Source organism: Culex pipiens, chromosome 1, assembly GCF_016801865.2.
Source record: "Culex pipiens pallens isolate TS chromosome 1, TS_CPP_V2, whole genome shotgun sequence".
In the NCBI taxonomy this organism is placed as follows: domain Eukaryota; kingdom Metazoa; phylum Arthropoda; class Insecta; order Diptera; family Culicidae; genus Culex; species Culex pipiens.
In genome coordinates, this window is record NC_068937.1 from 38653150 (window position 1) to 38671745 (window position 18596).

Consider the following 18596-nt stretch of genomic DNA (forward strand, 5'->3'; position numbering starts at 1 on the left):
AGTTCTCGCCTAAATTTTACGGTTTTGGAGAACCGAGTATCTAAAATAACTTTTTAGTTTTTTTTTAATTTCAAATCATTAAACTAAAAAATTTATGAATAATTGAGTGAATAAACTTTTTTTTACACACACATTATTATTTTTTTAAATTCCTTGAGAAACGATACATATTTATCTTTACAGTATTCAGAATACTATTGAAAGAAAAAATCTAGAGTTTTTTTTATTAGGTCCTTTAAACATATGAAAGACAATAGTTTATTGGTCCCTATCAAAAAAAAAACTCTGGAAATCAAGGGTATGATGAAACGAGAGGAATCACAAATCCACATAAAAAATTTCAAGATTGTTCAGGTGTAAATCGAAAACGCGATCAAAAATTAAAATGGAAGAATAAGGCTTTTAAGTGCTTATTTAATTGTCGGTGTACGGGACGCCGCACTGTTTAACCATTTTCTGGAGTTCATTTAAATTTTGCAGCCCAAAACCAGGTATTGAATTGGAAAAATGAAATTCTTTTTCAAATTTTCTTTTCTTGGTGTGTGTGCACCTACGTCGAAGACGATTGTTTACTTTTTACTCTTTGAACAGTCTTGGTCTGACAGATTTGGTCTGACAGCTTTATCATGGATTTTGGTGTGGACAAGGCGAGGGATAGGACACGTGTCCACCAGCACCTTCCTGGAAAAAATATGTTTGAAATTTTGACCAATTATTTTATAAGTTTTTTCCTTTGTGAGTCTCGCACTCATCCCACCCCTGCGCCTGACACTTTTCTTCTGAAACGTCAATTTTGTGTAGACTTTTCCACCCCAAAAGTCGAATCGCCCCAACGGCAACAACAAAAACATTCCACCCAAACCCGAACCGTCATTCGTCATCCATCAGTGGTCGGTTTCGGTCGCGTTTTTTTTCTATCTCTCCGTCGCAAGTAAAAACAAACAGTCATCCGCCGAACAGTGTGTGTGTTTGAAAAATATTATTCATTCCCCCCACAAAACGAACTAATTAGATTATTACGAAGGAAAAAATCAGCAACAGTTTTGAGTGTCGTCACGATGAAAGCCCTTCAGCTAGCCTTGGCTGGCGTTTTGCTGGGTAAGTTACTCCGTCACACCCCGGGGAAGTGGGAGAAGACAAAGAGAATCGGTGCAGGACGTGGGAAAGCCTCCATCTTCTCTCGCCGAAGGTTGATAATGCGTCTTAACTCGGCTTGTCCTGCCGTGAGTCATCGCTAGAGAAGAAAATAGCGAAAATCTTTGTTGGAAGTTCTGGAAGAGGAAAATTTCTACTCCTCGGACAAAGAAAGGACAGGTGAACGTCCTTCTCCCCCGTTCCAACAAGCCATTTGACACCTTATCAAGGCCTCGTTTGCTTTTGCAAGCACAAAATGAAACTCTGAGAACTGTACTCGGAACTCGAAGCAAAACATAAGAAACATTGGTCGAAAGGGGCTTCAGCGCAGTCCAGCTGGGCTGGAATCGTCTAGAGAATGCGCGAGCGAGAGAGGCCAAGTAAGTGGTCAGGTAAAGCGAAATAAAAAAAAAAGAACTAAATAATAAAACATGTTACGCAGCAGCTGAGCCCCAAGTCTTTGAAGCTGCGAGAGAATCGAGTTTGAGTCAGTTTCGTTTTGGTTTCTGTTTTCAAGCGTAATAAGTGGGGTAGGGGAAAAAACGAAAGAGGTATCAAAAAGGAAAATAACGCATGTTTTAGATTGTTTTGTTTGGTGCGAACATTGCCAAACGAAACTGATCCCCCTCCGGCTTAAGTTCTGTGAGGTGCGTTCGGAATTCTTGGTTTGGCTTGTTGAATTTGGTCTTTAAGAGGTGTACATTTTTCAGTTTTAAGATTACAACTAAACTTACGTTATATTTTTTTCAGATTTAGAATTGTGATAAAATTACTTCTTTTTTTGTTTGATTACCTGACCTAGTTATCACGGTCATGTTTCAAATAAATCATTATTCTATTCAAAGTTATTTTTATTCATATCTAGAGTTTTTTTTGATTAGGTCCTATAAACATATGAAAGACAATGGTTTATTGGTCCTTTTCAAAAAAAACTCTGGATATAATTATTTAATGTTCCCAGTATAGTTTCTCATAGTTCGAAACACAACGCGTTTTTTTTTTTGGAAATTATCGGTCATTATGAAATGGAATTATCAGGACAACTAAATACCTATGTCATGGCTAACTCTCAATTTCCAAGAATAACTTACTGGTACTTCTAGTACCGGTAACTTCTTAGATTTACACAAAATTAATAAAAGTTGCTTTGAATTAATTGCTGTGTGTGTGTTTGAGATTTTTTGAGGATTTTTTAAAAGTTAAACATTTTTAAAACTCAAAATTAAAAAAAAGATTCGAAATTAAAAAAAAAAATCAAACATTAAAAAAAATAATATTGAAAAATTAAAAAAAAAATTCTTAGATTTTCAAATTTCTTATTTCTTAGAATCCTTAATACTTTAATATGCAATCTAATACAATTATCGTATTTTGTTAATTTCTTAAATGCTAGAATGTTTACCGCTATCATAGATTACAGAAAATCCGAAAAGTTTCGGAATCATAAGGTTAGAGAAAATTTTCAAATCTCCAGACCATTTCAAAAGTATAGCTTGATCAAATCGGACCAGTTGGAGCTATCGCCAGTTGATAATTATAGGCTATTCAGGTGACACTTATAAAACACATTTTTATCGATTTGGATTCTTTGAAACAGAATCCAAACCAATTCTCTGATTTTCAAAGTTCCTGAGAGAATACTGCAAGAAATTTTCTCAGCTTTAAAAAAAAAACTTACGTGGTGCTTTTCTTTCAAGGACTATTTTTAAAGGCAAAAAACAAAAATAACATAATTTTTAATTGAAAATTTGATTTTGATCGATTTTTTTGTTCTAATATTCATATCTGATGAACCGGATTTTGCACCATCACGCACTATGGCTCATATTTTTAAGCCTCTCAAAAAATTAAAAAAAAAGTCATCAAAAATAAAATTAATAAAAATGATCGGAAATTTATGACCGTAAACCTTTGGACGAATGATTCACCCGACATTTTGAAGTGGAATAGTTATACTTGAAGCCTATTGTATGGGTGTTTGCCCAAATTTGCCCGAGGCTTTGTGTACCGAGCTCGAAAACTAGCTAAATTATCATGAATTCTTGCTATAACTCATCACATATAGCTCCTATCAATTTGGCGTCTTCGACAAAGTTGTTTGTTTTGATATTACTGACAACTCTTCTGAACATTGTAATTGTCTAAAATCAAAGTTCAACATAGTTTTAGTCAAAAAACTGTTTTTTGGCAGGGATTTATGAAAAAGGTTCCAAAACTGGTATTCAATGCAAAGATAGAGCTTTGGCGTCTTCGACAAAGTTTGTGGAAATGTTCAGCCCTACAACTTTGCCGAAGACACCAAAGCTTTATCTCTTAACTGAGCAGTTCTCTAGGATTTCGGTCATTCGATTTTTTTTGTATTTTTTAATCCGACTGAATCTTTTTTGGTGCCTTCGGTATGCCCAAAGAAGCCATTTTGCATCATTAGATTGTCCATATAATTTTCCATACAAATTTGGCAGCTGTCCATACAAAAATGATGTATGAAAATTCAAAAATCTGTATCTTTTGAAGGAATTTTTTGATCGATTTGGTGTCTTCGGCAAAGTTGTAGGTATGGATACAGACTACACTGAAAAAAAATGATACACTGTAAAAAAAAATTTGGTGATTTTTTTATTTAACTTTTTATTACTAAATGTTTTAGAGGACATAAAATGCCAACTTTTCAGAAATTTCCAGGTTGTGCAAAAAATCTTTGACCTGGTTATGAATTTTTTAATCAATACTGATTTTTTCAAAAAATCAAATTATTGGTCGCAAAAAATTTTCAACTACATTTTTCGATATAAAATCAAATTTGCAATCAAAAAGTAGTTTAGTGAAATTTTGATAAAGTGCACCGTTTTCAAGTTATAGCCATTTTTAGGTAACTTTTTTGAAAATAGTCGCAGTTTTTCATTTTTTTTAAATAGTGCACATGTTTGCACACTTTTGGAAAAAATATTTTTGAAAAGCTGAGAAAATTCTCTATATTTTGCTTTTTCGGACTTTGTTGATACGACCTTTAGTTGCTGAGATATTGCAATGCAAAGGTTTAAAAACAGGAAAATTGATGTTTTCTAAGTCTCACCCAAACAACCCACCATTTTTTATTGTCGATATCTCAGCAAGTAATGGTCCGATTTTCAATGTTAATATATGAAACATTTGTGAAATTTTCCGATCTTTTCGAAAACATTTTTTTCAAAATTTTTAAACCAAGACTAACATTTTAAAAGGGCGTAATATTGAATGTTTGGCCCTTTTGAAATGTTAGTCTTGATTTGAAAATTTTGAAAATATTGTTTTCGAAAAGATCGGAAAATTTCACAAATGTTTCATATATTAACATTGAAAATCGGACCATTACTTGCTGAGATATCGACAATAAAAAATGGTGGGTTGTTTGGGTGAGACTTAGAAAACATCAATTTTCCTGTTTTTAAACCTTTGCATTGCAATATCTCAGCAACTAAAGGTCGTATCAACAAAGTCCGAAAAAGCAAAATATAGAGAATTTTCTCAGCTTTTCAAAAATATTTTTTCCAAAAGTGTGCAAACATGTGCACTATTTTAAAAAAATGAAAAACTGCGACAATTTTCAAAAAAGTTACCTAAAAATGGATTTAACTTGAAAACGGTGCACTTTATCAAAATTTCACTAAAGTACTTTTTGATTGCAAATTTGATTTTACATCGAAAAATGAAGTTGAAATTTTTTTGCGACCAATATTTCGATTTTTTGAAAAAATCAGTATTGATTAAAAAATTCATAACTCGGTCAAAGATTTTTTGCACAACCTGGAAATTTCTGAAAAGTTGGCATTTTATGTCCTCTAAAACATATCAAAAAATAAAAAAAATTAAAAATAGTGTTTTTTTGCAAATCAAGTTTTAGTGATAAAAAGTTAAATAAAAAAATCACCAAATTTTTTTTACAGTGTATCATTTTTTTTCAGTGTAGTCTGTATCCATACCTACAACTTTGCCGAAGACACCAAATCGATCAAAAAATTCCTTCAAAAGATACAGATTTTTGAATTTTCATACATCATTTTTGTATGGACAGCTGCCAAATTTGTATGGAAAATTTTATGGACAAACTAATGATGCAAAATGGCTTCTTTAGGCATACCGAAGGCACCAAAAAAGTTTCAGTCGGATTAAAAAATACAAAAATTAAAATTGAAGAAAAAAGACCGATTTCGTAGAGAACTGCTCAACTGTCAAAAGTTAGAAATTCCATAGCCTGCTGTGATGAGTATTTTGAAAAACAAATTTCAACAAAAGTAGGCCATGACAATGCTGAACAAAGTTGTAGAACATGTCAAAGCACGAAAATGCTTACTTTTTGCTCTAATCAATTAAGTTCGTCAAAACAGCCTTTTGAACCACTGTGATGGTTTGACACCAGCTGTTGTCAAACAAACGCGTTCACTTTTTCATTCGACACCCTTTTTACACGGAGTTCACACACACTACCAAACGTTTGATAGTGTGCGTGAGTGCCGTGTAAAAAGTGACTGTTCGTCACTGAGGAAAAAAATCGGGAATTAACCAAAATCAACCTTAAATCGGGAAAAAGTCGAGAATTTGTGATTTTTTGTTAAAAAGTTGGGAATCCCAAGCAAACCTGTTTGAAAATTATTTTCTAACTCTTGAATAATTTTGTAATATGTTGTACAAATTTCAAATGCAGGCCAAGGATTGATACCTAAGAGCATGCAATGGCACTGATCTTATCTTTTATTTAATATCCATCATTTGATTTTGATTTTACTAACTTTTGATTCTCTTATCTCTCAAAGCTTTTCCACTCTTTTTTTACTGCTGTAACAAACTTTGTTTTTTTTTCCTTAAAAATATACTTTTCCTTTATGTACTAGTAATATCAAGTCTATTTATCATTTGCTTAATCTTTTTTGATTTTATTGCGAATTTATTTATTTGAATAATTCTTTATCTGTCCTATAAATTATCATTACTATAATCTTAGCTTGTTTTTTTTTTATCTCTATTTATTAACTATTGTCTAAATTAGACATCTAATACATCCAGATTCTCATTTTTATTCTTTAAAATACGCTCATCATTCTCTTACTATTGATTCTTGATGTTTATAAAATATATTCTCTTTTACTGCCTATTGTTTTGAATCTTCACCCTTTTTTTCAAACAAGTGAAGTTTGAGCTCTTACTCAATTTATGGAATGGTTAAAGGATTAACACAAATATTACTATTGTACTTTCGGTAAACTTTTATAACATGCTTAGGACCAAAAATTGTAACAAAACACCGCGACAAAAGAAATAGCAACATTTAAACACGAGTCAACACTAGGAAAGATTTCAGGAGAAAACATTACACAGTAAATAACAATTAGTTTTTGAATTCAAACTAAAAATAAAACAGTTGTTACGACCGCTGAGACGGGCGCACTGCCAGACGGTGGAGGACCGACGGTGTAATCGACCGATGCCACTGGGAACTGTCAACGCGCGCAAAGGAGAAACGGAGAGGAGAAAAGTGCGTGTGTGACGCACAGGAGAGGCGCGTTTTTTAGGAAGTCACCATTTTACCAAAACAAAGTGTGAACCTTGCGCGAAGTTAGTTTTCGGAGTTTGCGAGAGAAAAAGTGGGGTAAAGCTGTGGAAGTTTAATTTTATTGAAATTAAAACACGAGCACACCTGTAAGTAGAAGAAAAGATAAAGTTAGTGCGAATTTCGAAGACTGAAACATTTAATACTTACCAGCAGCGAAGGAAGCAACAGAAACTGCACCGTCGTCGCCTACCGTCACTGAACGCTACATTGTACAGTGTCGGTAGTTTGTAAGTAAACCTGAAATGGAAAGTAAACAAAATATTAATAAAATTATACACAAATGCAGGAAGTGGAACGAAGGAGAAGATAAGGAAGAGGAAGAAGTGTAGGAGAGATAGAGGAAATCGTTGGAAAGGAAGACTAATTAAGTAAGTGAAATTCAAACAAACATGTACACAAATAACTAAATAAAAACTTACCTTTTTAGTTTTGTAGCTGTCGAAACGACTGCTGACAGAAAGTTAGTTTTTTACTGACAATCACCCGAACAAACTACAAAATTAATTACGGGTCCAGTAATCCTCTCCACGATGGCCGACGAAACAACATTTTGCGGTGCGTGTGGACTCTTCTTCGACAACGTGGATCGGATAATCACCTGCAGCAGATGCGACATGATTTACCACTCACGCTGCGTGGACGCAACGGCGGCGGAAAATAAGTGGTGCTGCCCGGAAGGTTGTTGGTGCGAAGAGGACAAAGAAGCCCAAAGCAACAACAATAACGACGGTTCTACGAACTCATCCGAAGAAGCAAGCGAGATGCCAGATGCGGCGACCGAACCGGAAAAGCCGGAGGTCGTCAAGGTAGCGTTGGATCAGCATGCGGAGCAGTTCGATGCTGAACGTTGGATACGGGAGAAGCAGCTAGAAATCGAGGTAGAACTAGCAGAACGGCAGGCTCGGATCGATCGCGAGCTGCAAGCCAAAGAAAAGAAGATGACCGAAGCGATCCGGAAGAAGATGCGACGGTATGAAACAAACTTGGAGCTTGAGCAGAGGAAAAAGTCGGACCACAACAGGCGAATGGCAGAATTGGATAGCTCGTACCGTAGAAGGTCTTCGCTCATCGACGAGCAGCTGGAGCTCATCAAATTCGGCTTCGAAAAGCTCCTGCCATCCCCCCAAATCGTTGACTTGGCGAAGGAGGAGGAGGAGGATGCAGAAAACGAAACGGATGCTGAACGCGATGAAAACTCGTCGGATCCGGGCGAAGAGAGCGATGGAAGTTTGAAAGTTCGCGCAGAGGACACCAGCGAGAACGAGACGAAGCTGTTAATGCAAGATTTCGTCAGCATAAGTCCAAACGGGCTGGGGCAGCAGTGTTCCGGATTTGAGAAGGCACGACTGGCCGCGGGCGGGGGACTTACAAGAGAGTCTCCTTGTTACCCGATCGACCCAGTACAGTGGCCAAAGTCTCTCGGAACGCGAGAAGGATCCTCAACCCATGGAGTGACGGACGAACGAAACCTTGTGGGGCTTCGCCACTTGCTTGAAGGTGCGGCGCAAAATACTGGACACTTTCCTCGCCATCTGTCCGAGCCAGACATCGTAAAGCGTCATCTGTCGTTGGAATGCCCGGAACTACTGCCACAATGCCACTTGGAGGAAGCATGCGAGGCCGAGCGTTCGGTCGACGGACTTGAACAAATCAAATCGCTCGAAATCGTGGAAGACATACTGCGCGAGCAGATGGAGGGGGCGGATCTCACGCTTGAGAATCCGCTCACAAAACAAGACCCAGCCAGCGTTCTCCTAGACGCGGAGCAACGGCTCTGGGCACCAACTAGGTCGACGGAACCAAAGATTTTCTTGTTCACCAACCCGGACACGATAACCGGGACAAGCAGAAGAGGGCAGATAGAGGAAGCGGCTCTCTACTGTCTGAAAGAGGACAGCTCGGGACTGAGCAGGCCCAACCAAATGCCACACACATGCGACGATCATCAGTGGCGGTTCTGCGAGGGGATCGAAAAGGTGTCCGTCGACGTCCGCATGCAGCTCGTCGCAAACTGGAAGTTCGGCGACGACTTGAAATGTCAGCTGGAGAAATTCGGCCAACGCGATGCGTGCCGGGAGCTGCACATCCTGGTAGCTCTTCCGCTCGTGAGCACGGTCAACTTCAGCCCGCAAAAGGAATTCACCAGGGATGCATCGACTGCGGACGAGGCCACTTCTGTCGCATTGATCGAATGTGCACAAGCAGTTCAACCGGTACTCGGAAGTGTAAGGGCGATGCTCTGCCTACAGCAAATGGCGGAGACACGTGGCGCGTGGCCAAGAATCACGCGGAACAGTGGGTGGATCTTTGCGGTGAGGACAACCGGCGGCGAAAAATGGCTACTGTCATCGGTGCGTCAGAAACCACACTTAAGCCACCACATGTTGAAAGCAGAAGAGCTATCGGTGCATAACAGCATCGATGTAGCGGCTGACGACGCTCGGCGGGAAGAATTCTTCGGAGAGCTGAGATCGATGGAGTCGGTTGTAGCAGTCGAGGTGAATCTGCACCAAGCGTCGTTTGAAGATCTGGACAGTCCGAAGGAGCACAGTACACTGCTGAGTTCGGCGGCATGTGCTCAACAAGATCCGGCGAGTACTGATCGAACAACGCTGATAAACGGTGCAAGAGACTCGAAAAATGCTGGTCGCGACAAAGGTCACAACATCGACAAACTACTCCAAAACAACAGCACGCCGCTGAGGAACCCGAGCGTTGAACTTTTGCCGAAAGGTTCTCGGATCCCAACGAACGCCGAGGTTGATTACGGTGAGGGCAACTACGACCTGTGCGATGGCTTCGGCGAGAGCTGTGGCACACAAACAAGATGATCTGGGACTAGGTATCCCGGACAGCACTGCGAGACTGTGTGCGGCGCAACCAGTGATCGTCGTTGAGCAACTGGCAGAGCATATCGGTGCGCAGAAGCCGACGACTGGAAACGTCAGGAAGACGACGAACCTGGATGCAACCAAGCGCAACGCGATGGACAACAAGTACGAGTGGGCAAAAAAGCAGATAAACCAGGTGGAGCACTGGTCGATTGGCAATCGGCCGCAGCAGGTAGACTTGGAGACCGGAAACTGGAGGTGCGTAGCTGAAAAGAAAACGGTGAACGCAGCGGTGATAGAGATTTTTGGTAAATCCGACGCGCCGAACGGCCCGACGGATGTTACGGGCTGGGGTGTTACGACCGCTGAGACGGGCGCACTGCCAGACGGTGGAGGACCGACGGTGTAATCGACCGATGCCACTGGGAACTGTCAACGCGCGCAAAGGAGAAACGGAGAGGAGAAAAGTGCGTGTGTGACGCACAGGAGAGGCGCGTTTTTTAGGAAGTCACCATTTTACCAAAACAAAGTGTGAACCTTGCGCGAAGTTAGTTTTCGGAGTTTGCGAGAGAAAAAGTGGGGTAAAGCTGTGGAAGTTTAATTTTATTGAAATTAAAACACGAGCACACCTGTAAGTAGAAGAAAAGATAAAGTTAGTGCGAATTTCGAAGACTGAAACATTTAATACTTACCAGCAGCGAAGGAAGCAACAGAAACTGCACCGTCGTCGCCTACCGTCACTGAACGCTACATTGTACAGTGTCGGTAGTTTGTAAGTAAACCTGAAATGGAAAGTAAACAAAATATTAATAAAATTATACACAAATGCAGGAAGTGGAACGAAGGAGAAGATAAGGAAGAGGAAGAAGTGTAGGAGAGATAGAGGAAATCGTTGGAAAGGAAGACTAATTTAGTAAGTGAAATTCAAACAAACATGTACACAAATAACTAAATAAAAACTTACCTTTTTAGTTTTGTAGCTGTCGAAACGACTGCTGACAGAAAGTTAGTTTTTTACTGACAATCACCCGAACAACAGTACTTGCTTTAATGAAAATTAGGCACACTATAAATGGTTAGGCGCTTATACTTACATCAACCCCTACGCAATGTACCACCCCCGGCCGAGTTAAAATGCGTAACCGGAAAAGAAGGTGTGCATGCCTGGCACGAACACTCAAAGCGTGTTCTAGCGTGCTGCTCGTACTGACTCAGAGCAAGGGTGAGATGTAGGTGTAAGGGCAGTGCGTGTTCGTCGGGAACCTGGTGCATAAGATCGGTCAAGGCCCGTTCTTACACTGAAAATTGCGAATTTTGCATTTACATTCAAATTAGTTTCACTTTATTCGTCTTAAGTAACAAACTTTAAATTTAAGAAACATATTATTTAAGACTATAAAATGCCTAATAATTATTAATGTTGGATAATTATGATGGCATAATATTTTTATAATATTTTCATAATATTGTTTTATGAATCAAAAGATTTTTGATTATTTTCGACCAATTTTCTTATACAAAGCTAATGAATAATACATGGGAAAATAGAACTTAATTTCAACAATTATGGCCAGCGCAAAGCTTCGATTCTGTTTAATTTTGTCCCATTGTTTGAAAAATGATTGCTGTATATATTTTTAACCCTCTACTGCTAATTTTTTTATCGATTGTTTTTATTTTTCCCTTGTTTAGGAGGTCATTTTGAGCAACTTTTGTTCTACGAGAAACTTTACTTCTCTTGTTTTATGTTTTTACTTGTTTTTTTTTGTTTTTTAATTTGCATTTATCTTTTTTTGTTTATGTTTGTTTTTGGTAGTATTTGGTCTATTCTACCACCTTCTATCATTACATTTTGCCTATCTCATTTTTTATTTATTTTTTGAGTCACTTTTTCAATTTTTAGCTTGTTTTTCACATTTTCTGCTATAAAATGGCACCATTATTATTTAAATTGTAAAAAATTGCGTAGATTCATTGTCTGGGGCACAAGAAAAATTACTGCATATCTACTTCTTTTTACTTAAAATATAGGAAATGTTAGTAAAAAACACAGTCAAAGTTGACCCTTAAAAAGTGACATTTTTAAAAACATTTGTAAAGTCACATAAAACAAGTAAAACTTCCAACCCATAAACTTTCTAAAATGTTAAGAGTTCTTATTTCCAAGATCCAAAATTGGATGGAAAAATGGATTTTTGACGATTTTTTAAATCGAAGCCCGTCTAAAGGCGGTGTTGGGTTGTAGAGGGTTAAATATTTTGCTAAAATCATTAAGTCATATCAAAAAAAAATTCACATCGTGTTTGGTTCCCTTAACAAAATGTGTGAGTATGGGTAAATTACTATAGATAAAGTTTGATTTTCAGTTATAGGAAAACTTAAATGTCGAATACAATCCACACGTTTTTCGTTCTGAATGAAAATAAAAAAAATTGAAAATTTGGAAAAAAATATAAATTCTGCAAAAAAAAGTGGTAAAACATAGAGTTTCATAAAGCTGGACTATCACAGAAAAAAAAAAAAAAACAAAACATTTAATAACTGACAACTCGATAAACGAACATTGATTCACAATTTTAAATAGCAAAATTTACAAAACTTAAAAAGAAACTTGACAAAAACATTTTGTCAAAAGAATTTTACATATTTTCCATTTTATCGAACGAAAAATCACTATATTAATGTTGAAAGCGTTCTTCGATAAACAAAAATATAAAATTAGGAATGAAATTTAAAATTCAGGTATCTTTAACTTTGTGCCATCCCCTCTTTAATTTCGAGTTAAACCAAGTATCAAAACAAGCGCTTCCATTTTTAAAGTTTTTTTTTTTATTTTTTGTTTAAGATTCTAGTTTTACTAAAACTGTCAACAGTTTGTTTTTTAAATTTATTTAGTATCAGCGATTGTCCACACTCCTTAAAAAAAAGATTTGTTTTGTATGGAAATTGTCCACGAGGGGGGAGGGGGGTGTGGGGTTCTGAGCTTTAAAAAAAAGTATTCACGTGGTTTATGGATGGTTCCGTTATATTGACGTTTGGTGGTTTAATATTAACTTTCTTATAAAGAGTTTTTTTTTTATCAAAATTATTCTTTGTGTATTGAGTGGTCACCCTGTTTATCCTTTTTTGTTAAAACAACATCAATAAACGTATCTGGGCAATGGTAAAATCTGTGGAATGGTTTATTCTGGCAAATAGATTCTTGGAGATGGCATTCTTGGAATTGGAATTCCATAAGGTTGAGAAGGGTTTTTAATTCAAGCCAAATTTTCCAAAATTTTAAACTGGATGTAGCACAAAGCGCCTAAAGCATAATCATAGTTAGGTATGTTACTATAAAAAAAAAAACTGAAAAGGCGATTTGGCTTTGTAACTTTGAGCTTTGTCCGAATCTTAAAAGGCTAAAAAAATATTTCATTTCATAATTCTGATTGGTACGAGAATTTTCCGTAATTGCTATCAGAAATCATTCTTTTCTCTGTTTTTAAATAACACTACAAAAAATTATCAATTGGATTTAGTTAAATATTAGCTGATGTTTTATTTCTTATTATCAGTACAATCACGACGAAAAAAGACAACCTGACAAGCCTATCTCTTTTTTTTCTACATCTGGTTCGCGACTGCGACAGTAACAGAGGCAAGCTGGCCGCAGCCAGCAGCCACGTTATGAAACGCAAAGAAGTCGATTGGATTTAAAAATGTTTGCATTACGAAAGAGAATCAAAGCTCCACAACTGCTGCTGCAAGTAAACGCAAAACGCACGCGACGCGAACAAAACTGCAATCGCAGAAACAAAACGCTTCCAACTGGTGAAAAAGCAAAAATGGGAAATAAATATTAAAACAGTTTTTCGATTTCCTCGTGAAACTGAAAGTTGACGTAATTAGTTTAGAAATGTGAGAAATTGCACCGTTATAAGTTTTGGAAAAGGAAAACCGATATTTATAGCGACCAAATGTACTCTATTGTTAAAGAGTTAGTAATGTGTTTTGTTTTTTCTTTCTCTGATTAATTCCAGCAACGGCAGCCGTCTGGGCCTCACCGGTGGAAACCGGCGGACGGCACCTGGTCGGAGCGAAGGAGTGCACCTGGGGACCGTCCTACTGGTGCTCCAACCTGAAGTAAGTTGATCTGAGTATTTTTTTTGTTGGTTCAAAGATGGCTCGATATTAGAGACAATTTAATTGTTATTATAAAAAAAAATATTAGAGTCGATCTAGTTAAATTTTGAAAGGAAAACAGGCGTCTTACAGTTCTTTCATTCTTGATTTGATTGGCATTCTCGCTCCAAATAACGTCAATAAAATTCAGTATGAAAGTCCAAACAAAGAACGAGATCTTGTCGGCAGTCAACTCGCACGGTCAGTCAAAACAAAACCGAATGCGCGTTATCTACGTACGTATGACCAACATGGAATGTATATAAGAGTGTGTTATTATTGCTACTCATACAGCTTTATATGAGGTCATTAGTTTCACACCGCTTGAAAAATATCAAACTCGAATGTGTGAAGCACGACAAGCGCACACATTCGTAGATTTGAAGAGCCTCTCTGCTGATCAACTGATAAGACAGTTAACTTTAGATGCAAGCTTCAACCGATCTTGGAAGCGTTTTGTTTTTTTTCAAAATGTTTCCGCAAACAAATTCATCCAATCAAATCTAAGAGATTGTTTCAGAATGCACAAACGAAAACCCTCGCAAGCGCGCAATTCAAGCTGTCATTAAATCACCACCACCACGATAAAAGGGGACTCAAACATGTGGGACCAGCAGCAAATTTGAAATTGATTCGATCGTGGAAAAATTAATGCCCCCACAACAGCAACAATGATCGCTCCAATTAGACGAGTCTCGTGTGAGGGTAAGCATCAGAATGAGCGTTTGCGATAATTTCAAATCGTTCAAGCGGATTCGATGTTCGATGTCGGAGCGGCTTTCGTCCATGATGTCATCCTCTATCGCACGATGTGGGCTTATCCAGCTTTTCCCGGCAGCAGTTGTCAAAGGGATCGTGGAATTGTTTATTCTCAAATGTCATTTTCGAGTGTAACTGACTCCATATACACAAATTGGCTTATATATGCCTAGGATAACATGTCTACAAAGTTTCATTAAAATCGGAGAGGGTCGAGAAAAAAAAATACCTAAAAAATTCCTGTTTTGGGCTGGAATTGCTGTATATTTCTTCCTAGATTTCCCCTAATATGTGTAAATATAGTTTCCAATCTTTTAATAATATACTTAATTACAAAGATAACACTTGAAGAGCAAGGCAATTTACGGATGTGTGTGTACACTAAAATTCAAACAATTTTCCTTAACACCTAAACTCCCAAGCTCAAGAAAAAGGAGAATTTGTATAGAAATTCCCCAGCCGGACCCTAAGATGACAGTTTTCGTGAGTTGCGCGTATTCACCGACAGATGGCCAGTGGGCCTCGTCGGAGTCCGCCCATTAAATACGCAACTCAAAATTTGCATGGGAAACTTTTTTTTCGTGACGGCTTTCGCGGCACGCTCACTTCAACTGTTCTAGACTAATATTTGAACGTGGCGTATCTCTAAACAAGTTTTTTTGAGAAAATGATTCCAGACTGTTTATTTTGCCAAAACAAGGCAAAAACTATATTTATTTAAACTATTCGCCATTTTCAAAAGTTTGGCTAGATAACATCGAAGGCCGCCATCTTAGGCCCACTGGGCCCAAAAAAAGAGGTACGCTCAGTTTGTATGGGAGCTGTCAACATGCTTCCGGGTTGAAATTCCCCCTTTTTCTCGAGTTTGGGAGCTTGGATGTTAATTAAAGCATGCTTTTACAGTACTTGAACTGGGCTGAGAACGTAGCACAGTCACCGAATGCTAACTGGGATGGATCACCGATGAATAATATTTTCCTGATGAGATACAAAAATAAAAGTTTCTCAAATTTATTTACAATGCTTATACTTATTTTATTTCTTTAATTGTGACTTGAAATTAAATAAAAGTTTTTTTAATTTATTGAACACGGTTTTTAAAGTTCATAAACCCCTCGGATATTTCGGTTTGTTTTGGTTTTTTTGACGTTTGTCTGCTTTTTAACTGGGCTACGGCTCAGTTATCGAACGCCCACATGGAAAAAAATCCCGAATTCTTGAATTGTGTTCATGAATTTGAGAACCACGAAGTAATACATTCACGTTTATACTGCCGTTTTACGACGATATGATGTATACGCCATTGAGGTGATTTTGCTGTAGACACGATTTTCTGTTTTTGTAATTTTTTTCAATTTAAAATGACTAATTTAAGGTCTGCTCTGTAGAAACTGTTAAAAAGTACAATAAATATGTGGCCCCTACAAAATTTCTTGTTTTTTCCTATTCTCTATGATTTTAAACCACAAACATCATTTGGCCGAAAAAATAGCAATAAAAAATCACTACTTTTCCTGCCCAATGATGTATGCATACATAGCTCGATCAAAGCTGGCTTTATTTTTTGTGCCAGCTATTTTGATAGCTGAGCGGATCCCGTAATGCATTGTCCACGTGGATACTTTAGGGGAGGGGGGAGGGTATTAGGGAGCGTTCTTTTATTACGTAACGCAGTTGGGGGGCGGAGGGGGGGTCGGAGGCCGTGTTACGCTCCATACAATTTTTTTAAAATTTGTATGGAAATTTTGTAACGAGGGGGGGTATAAAAATCAGATTTTTTGCGTTACGTAATAAAAGAACGCTCCCTTAGCGATTGTCTAAGCTCCATAAACACATTTTTTTGCATGAACAATTGTCCGCAAGGGAGGTGAGTGGGTCTAGAATTTTCAAAAAAGTGTCTACGTGGATGTGGATAAGGTGTCATCCATTAAGTACGTCACATTAAAATCGGCCAACATTTACTCCACCCCCCTTTGTCACGATTTCCCTATGCTTTTAACACGCAACGTCACGCTTGCTCAAAACCCCCCTCTTCCCTCAGAACGTGACGTACTTTATGGATGATGCCTAATGGACGTCCCCTTAAGAATTAATTCGAAATAATGTAATAACATATTGCCCAGTCTTGATTTGGTCCCAAAACCTCAAATCAACATTCAAACAGTATTGAATTTGACTTCTATCAATTCTCAATGTATACATTAGGGTGGGTCATTTTTTTCGAAAGTGCTTGGATCCGGCTGAAATAAGGGCCATCTTGTAGGGGGTACCCATAGGGACTCTCATACCAAGTTTGAGCGCATTTGGTTGAAAACTGGCTTGTCGCTCGGGGGTTAAAGTTTACATGGAAATTCATATGGGAAATGCGTGATTTTACTTCAAACGCTCCTACAAGCTAAGCGACAAACTTTAGTCCACACTTACACTAGGTAGCCGTGTCGGGGGTGGTCCAAGGAACATTTTTCTCTAAGGGTTCATGGTCATCCGTTCAACCCTGAGCTTGCGCAACGCAGATTTATCCGGCGGCGCCGGATTCCTTCAAAATCTCCGTTTTTATGGTCAACGCATGCTACGAAACTATGAAGCATTGTGTAAATAAATGGCAAACACGACGCCAAACGTCAACCCAATGGAAGCAGGAAACAACAGTCGAATTCGCTGGCCCACTGGCAAATATTCGTCATACAGTTTCCTGTTGAATGGGATGGAGCTCATGTCCACATTAACGCTCAAAGGTATGAAAAATAAAACCTGCAGTTAAACCGGACCCCAAAAATATTCTTGATTTCAGGACGTGGTGTGGAAAAAGTTAGTCGGGTGGTGGTGTTCTTGTACGAAAATCCCGATCAATTCGGCGTCCGGTGCACAGTGGGAAAAAAGGGCCCAAAAAATTACCGAAACATGATTTCTCGCAAACCATCGATTGCTATATATCAAAAGCTTCGTTTTTGCACCAGGAACAATATTCCGTTGAAAAATCGCACTGCACGGACCGGTGGCCGCAGTTCTGGCCACCGGAAGATCCGGATTTTTGGAAATTTCATTTAAATTATACAATTGTGAACTGATTCGCTTTTTTCAACCATGAATAGTCACGCAAAACATTTATAGAATAATATAAAATACCTGGGACCCATCGGAACCGGTTCCACCGATCTCCGGTGGCCAGATCCGGAACCGCTTTAGGAAACGGCGCAATCTAGCCATGCGACGTATCAAACTTATTGGTTTTGGATGGGGAGTATCCTTAAGATGTTGTTTTACCTCCTTGACCGGTTCCCAGGTTCTCCGGTGGCCACATCCGGATACCATAATTGAAAAACGCCTGAAATCACTCTTGCGACATGTCAAACTTTAAGATTTTAAAAGAGAATTGTTCCCGAATTGGTCATTTGCACCCTGGACCGGTTCACAGGTTCTCCGGTGGCCACATCCGGAACCGGTTTTCAGAAACTACTTTTGCGACATGTTTAAGGATTTAAAAGAGAGAGAAAAAAGTTGAGGCATCTTTAATTCAAGTATGCCAAAACCCGGTTCCGGATGTGGCCACCGGAGAACCTGTGAACCGGTCCAGGGTGCAAATGACCAATTCGGGAACAATTCTCTTTTAAAATCTTAAAGTTTGACATGTCGCAAGAGTGATTTCAGGCGTTTTCCAATTATGGTATCCGGATGTGGCCACCGGAGAACCTGGGAACCGGTCAAGGAGGTAAAACAACATTTTAAGGATACTCCCCATCCAAAACCAATAAGTTTGATACGTCGCATGGCTAGATTGCTCCGTTTCCTAAAGCGGTTCCGGATCTGGCCACCGGAGATCGGTGGAACCGGTTCCAATGGGTCCTAGGTATTTTATATTATTCTATGAATGTTTTGCCTGACTATTCATGGTTGAAGAAAGCGAATCAGTTCACAATTGTATAATTTAAATTAAATTTCCAAAAATCCGGATCTTCCGGTGGCCAGAACTGCGGCCACCGGTCCGTGCAGTGCGATTTTTCAACGGAATATTGTTCCTGGTGCAAAAACGAAGCTTTTGATATATAGCAATCGATGGTTTGCGAGAAATCATGTTTCGGTAATTTTTTGGGCCCTTTTTTCCCACTGTGCGGTGGGAGGCT

At 38.4% G+C, this 18596-nt stretch overlaps 2 protein-coding genes across 4 annotated transcripts in view; both read left to right on the forward strand.

Moving 5' to 3' along the window:
- Nucleotides 1-897: 897 nt before the first annotated feature.
- The window catches only part of LOC120423868 (uncharacterized), a 37284-nt gene continuing 19585 nt past the window's right edge, over nucleotides 898-18596 (forward strand). Inside the window, exons 1-2 of the mRNA XM_039587815.2 lie at nucleotides 898-1098; nucleotides 13575-13677. Coding sequence (XP_039443749.1) covers nucleotides 1059-1098; nucleotides 13575-13677 — 143 coding nt within the window. The 5' untranslated portion in view covers nucleotides 898-1058. The remainder of the gene's footprint in view (nucleotides 1099-13574; nucleotides 13678-18596) is intronic.
- On the forward strand, nucleotides 9513-10618 carry LOC128092843 (uncharacterized). Of its 3 annotated transcripts, XM_052707757.1 has the most exons (3): nucleotides 9513-10183; nucleotides 10251-10324; nucleotides 10384-10618. In XM_052707757.1, the coding sequence occupies exon 1, from the start codon at nucleotides 9515-9517 to the stop codon at nucleotides 9959-9961; it is 447 nt and encodes a 148-aa protein (XP_052563717.1). In that variant the 5' UTR covers nucleotides 9513-9514; the 3' UTR covers nucleotides 9962-10183; nucleotides 10251-10324; nucleotides 10384-10618. The 3 variants fall into 3 exon arrangements, with proteins under 3 accessions (XP_052563717.1, XP_052563714.1, XP_052563709.1); XM_052707754.1 differs by having other exon boundaries at nucleotides 9513-10324; nucleotides 10384-10611; XM_052707749.1 differs by having other exon boundaries at nucleotides 10251-10611.

What these genes read in the sequence shown, in the direction of transcription:
- LOC128092843 (XM_052707757.1), top strand. Translation starts at nt 9,515, where the DNA reads ATGGCTTCGGCGAGAGCTGTGGCACACAAACAAGATGATCTGGGACTA.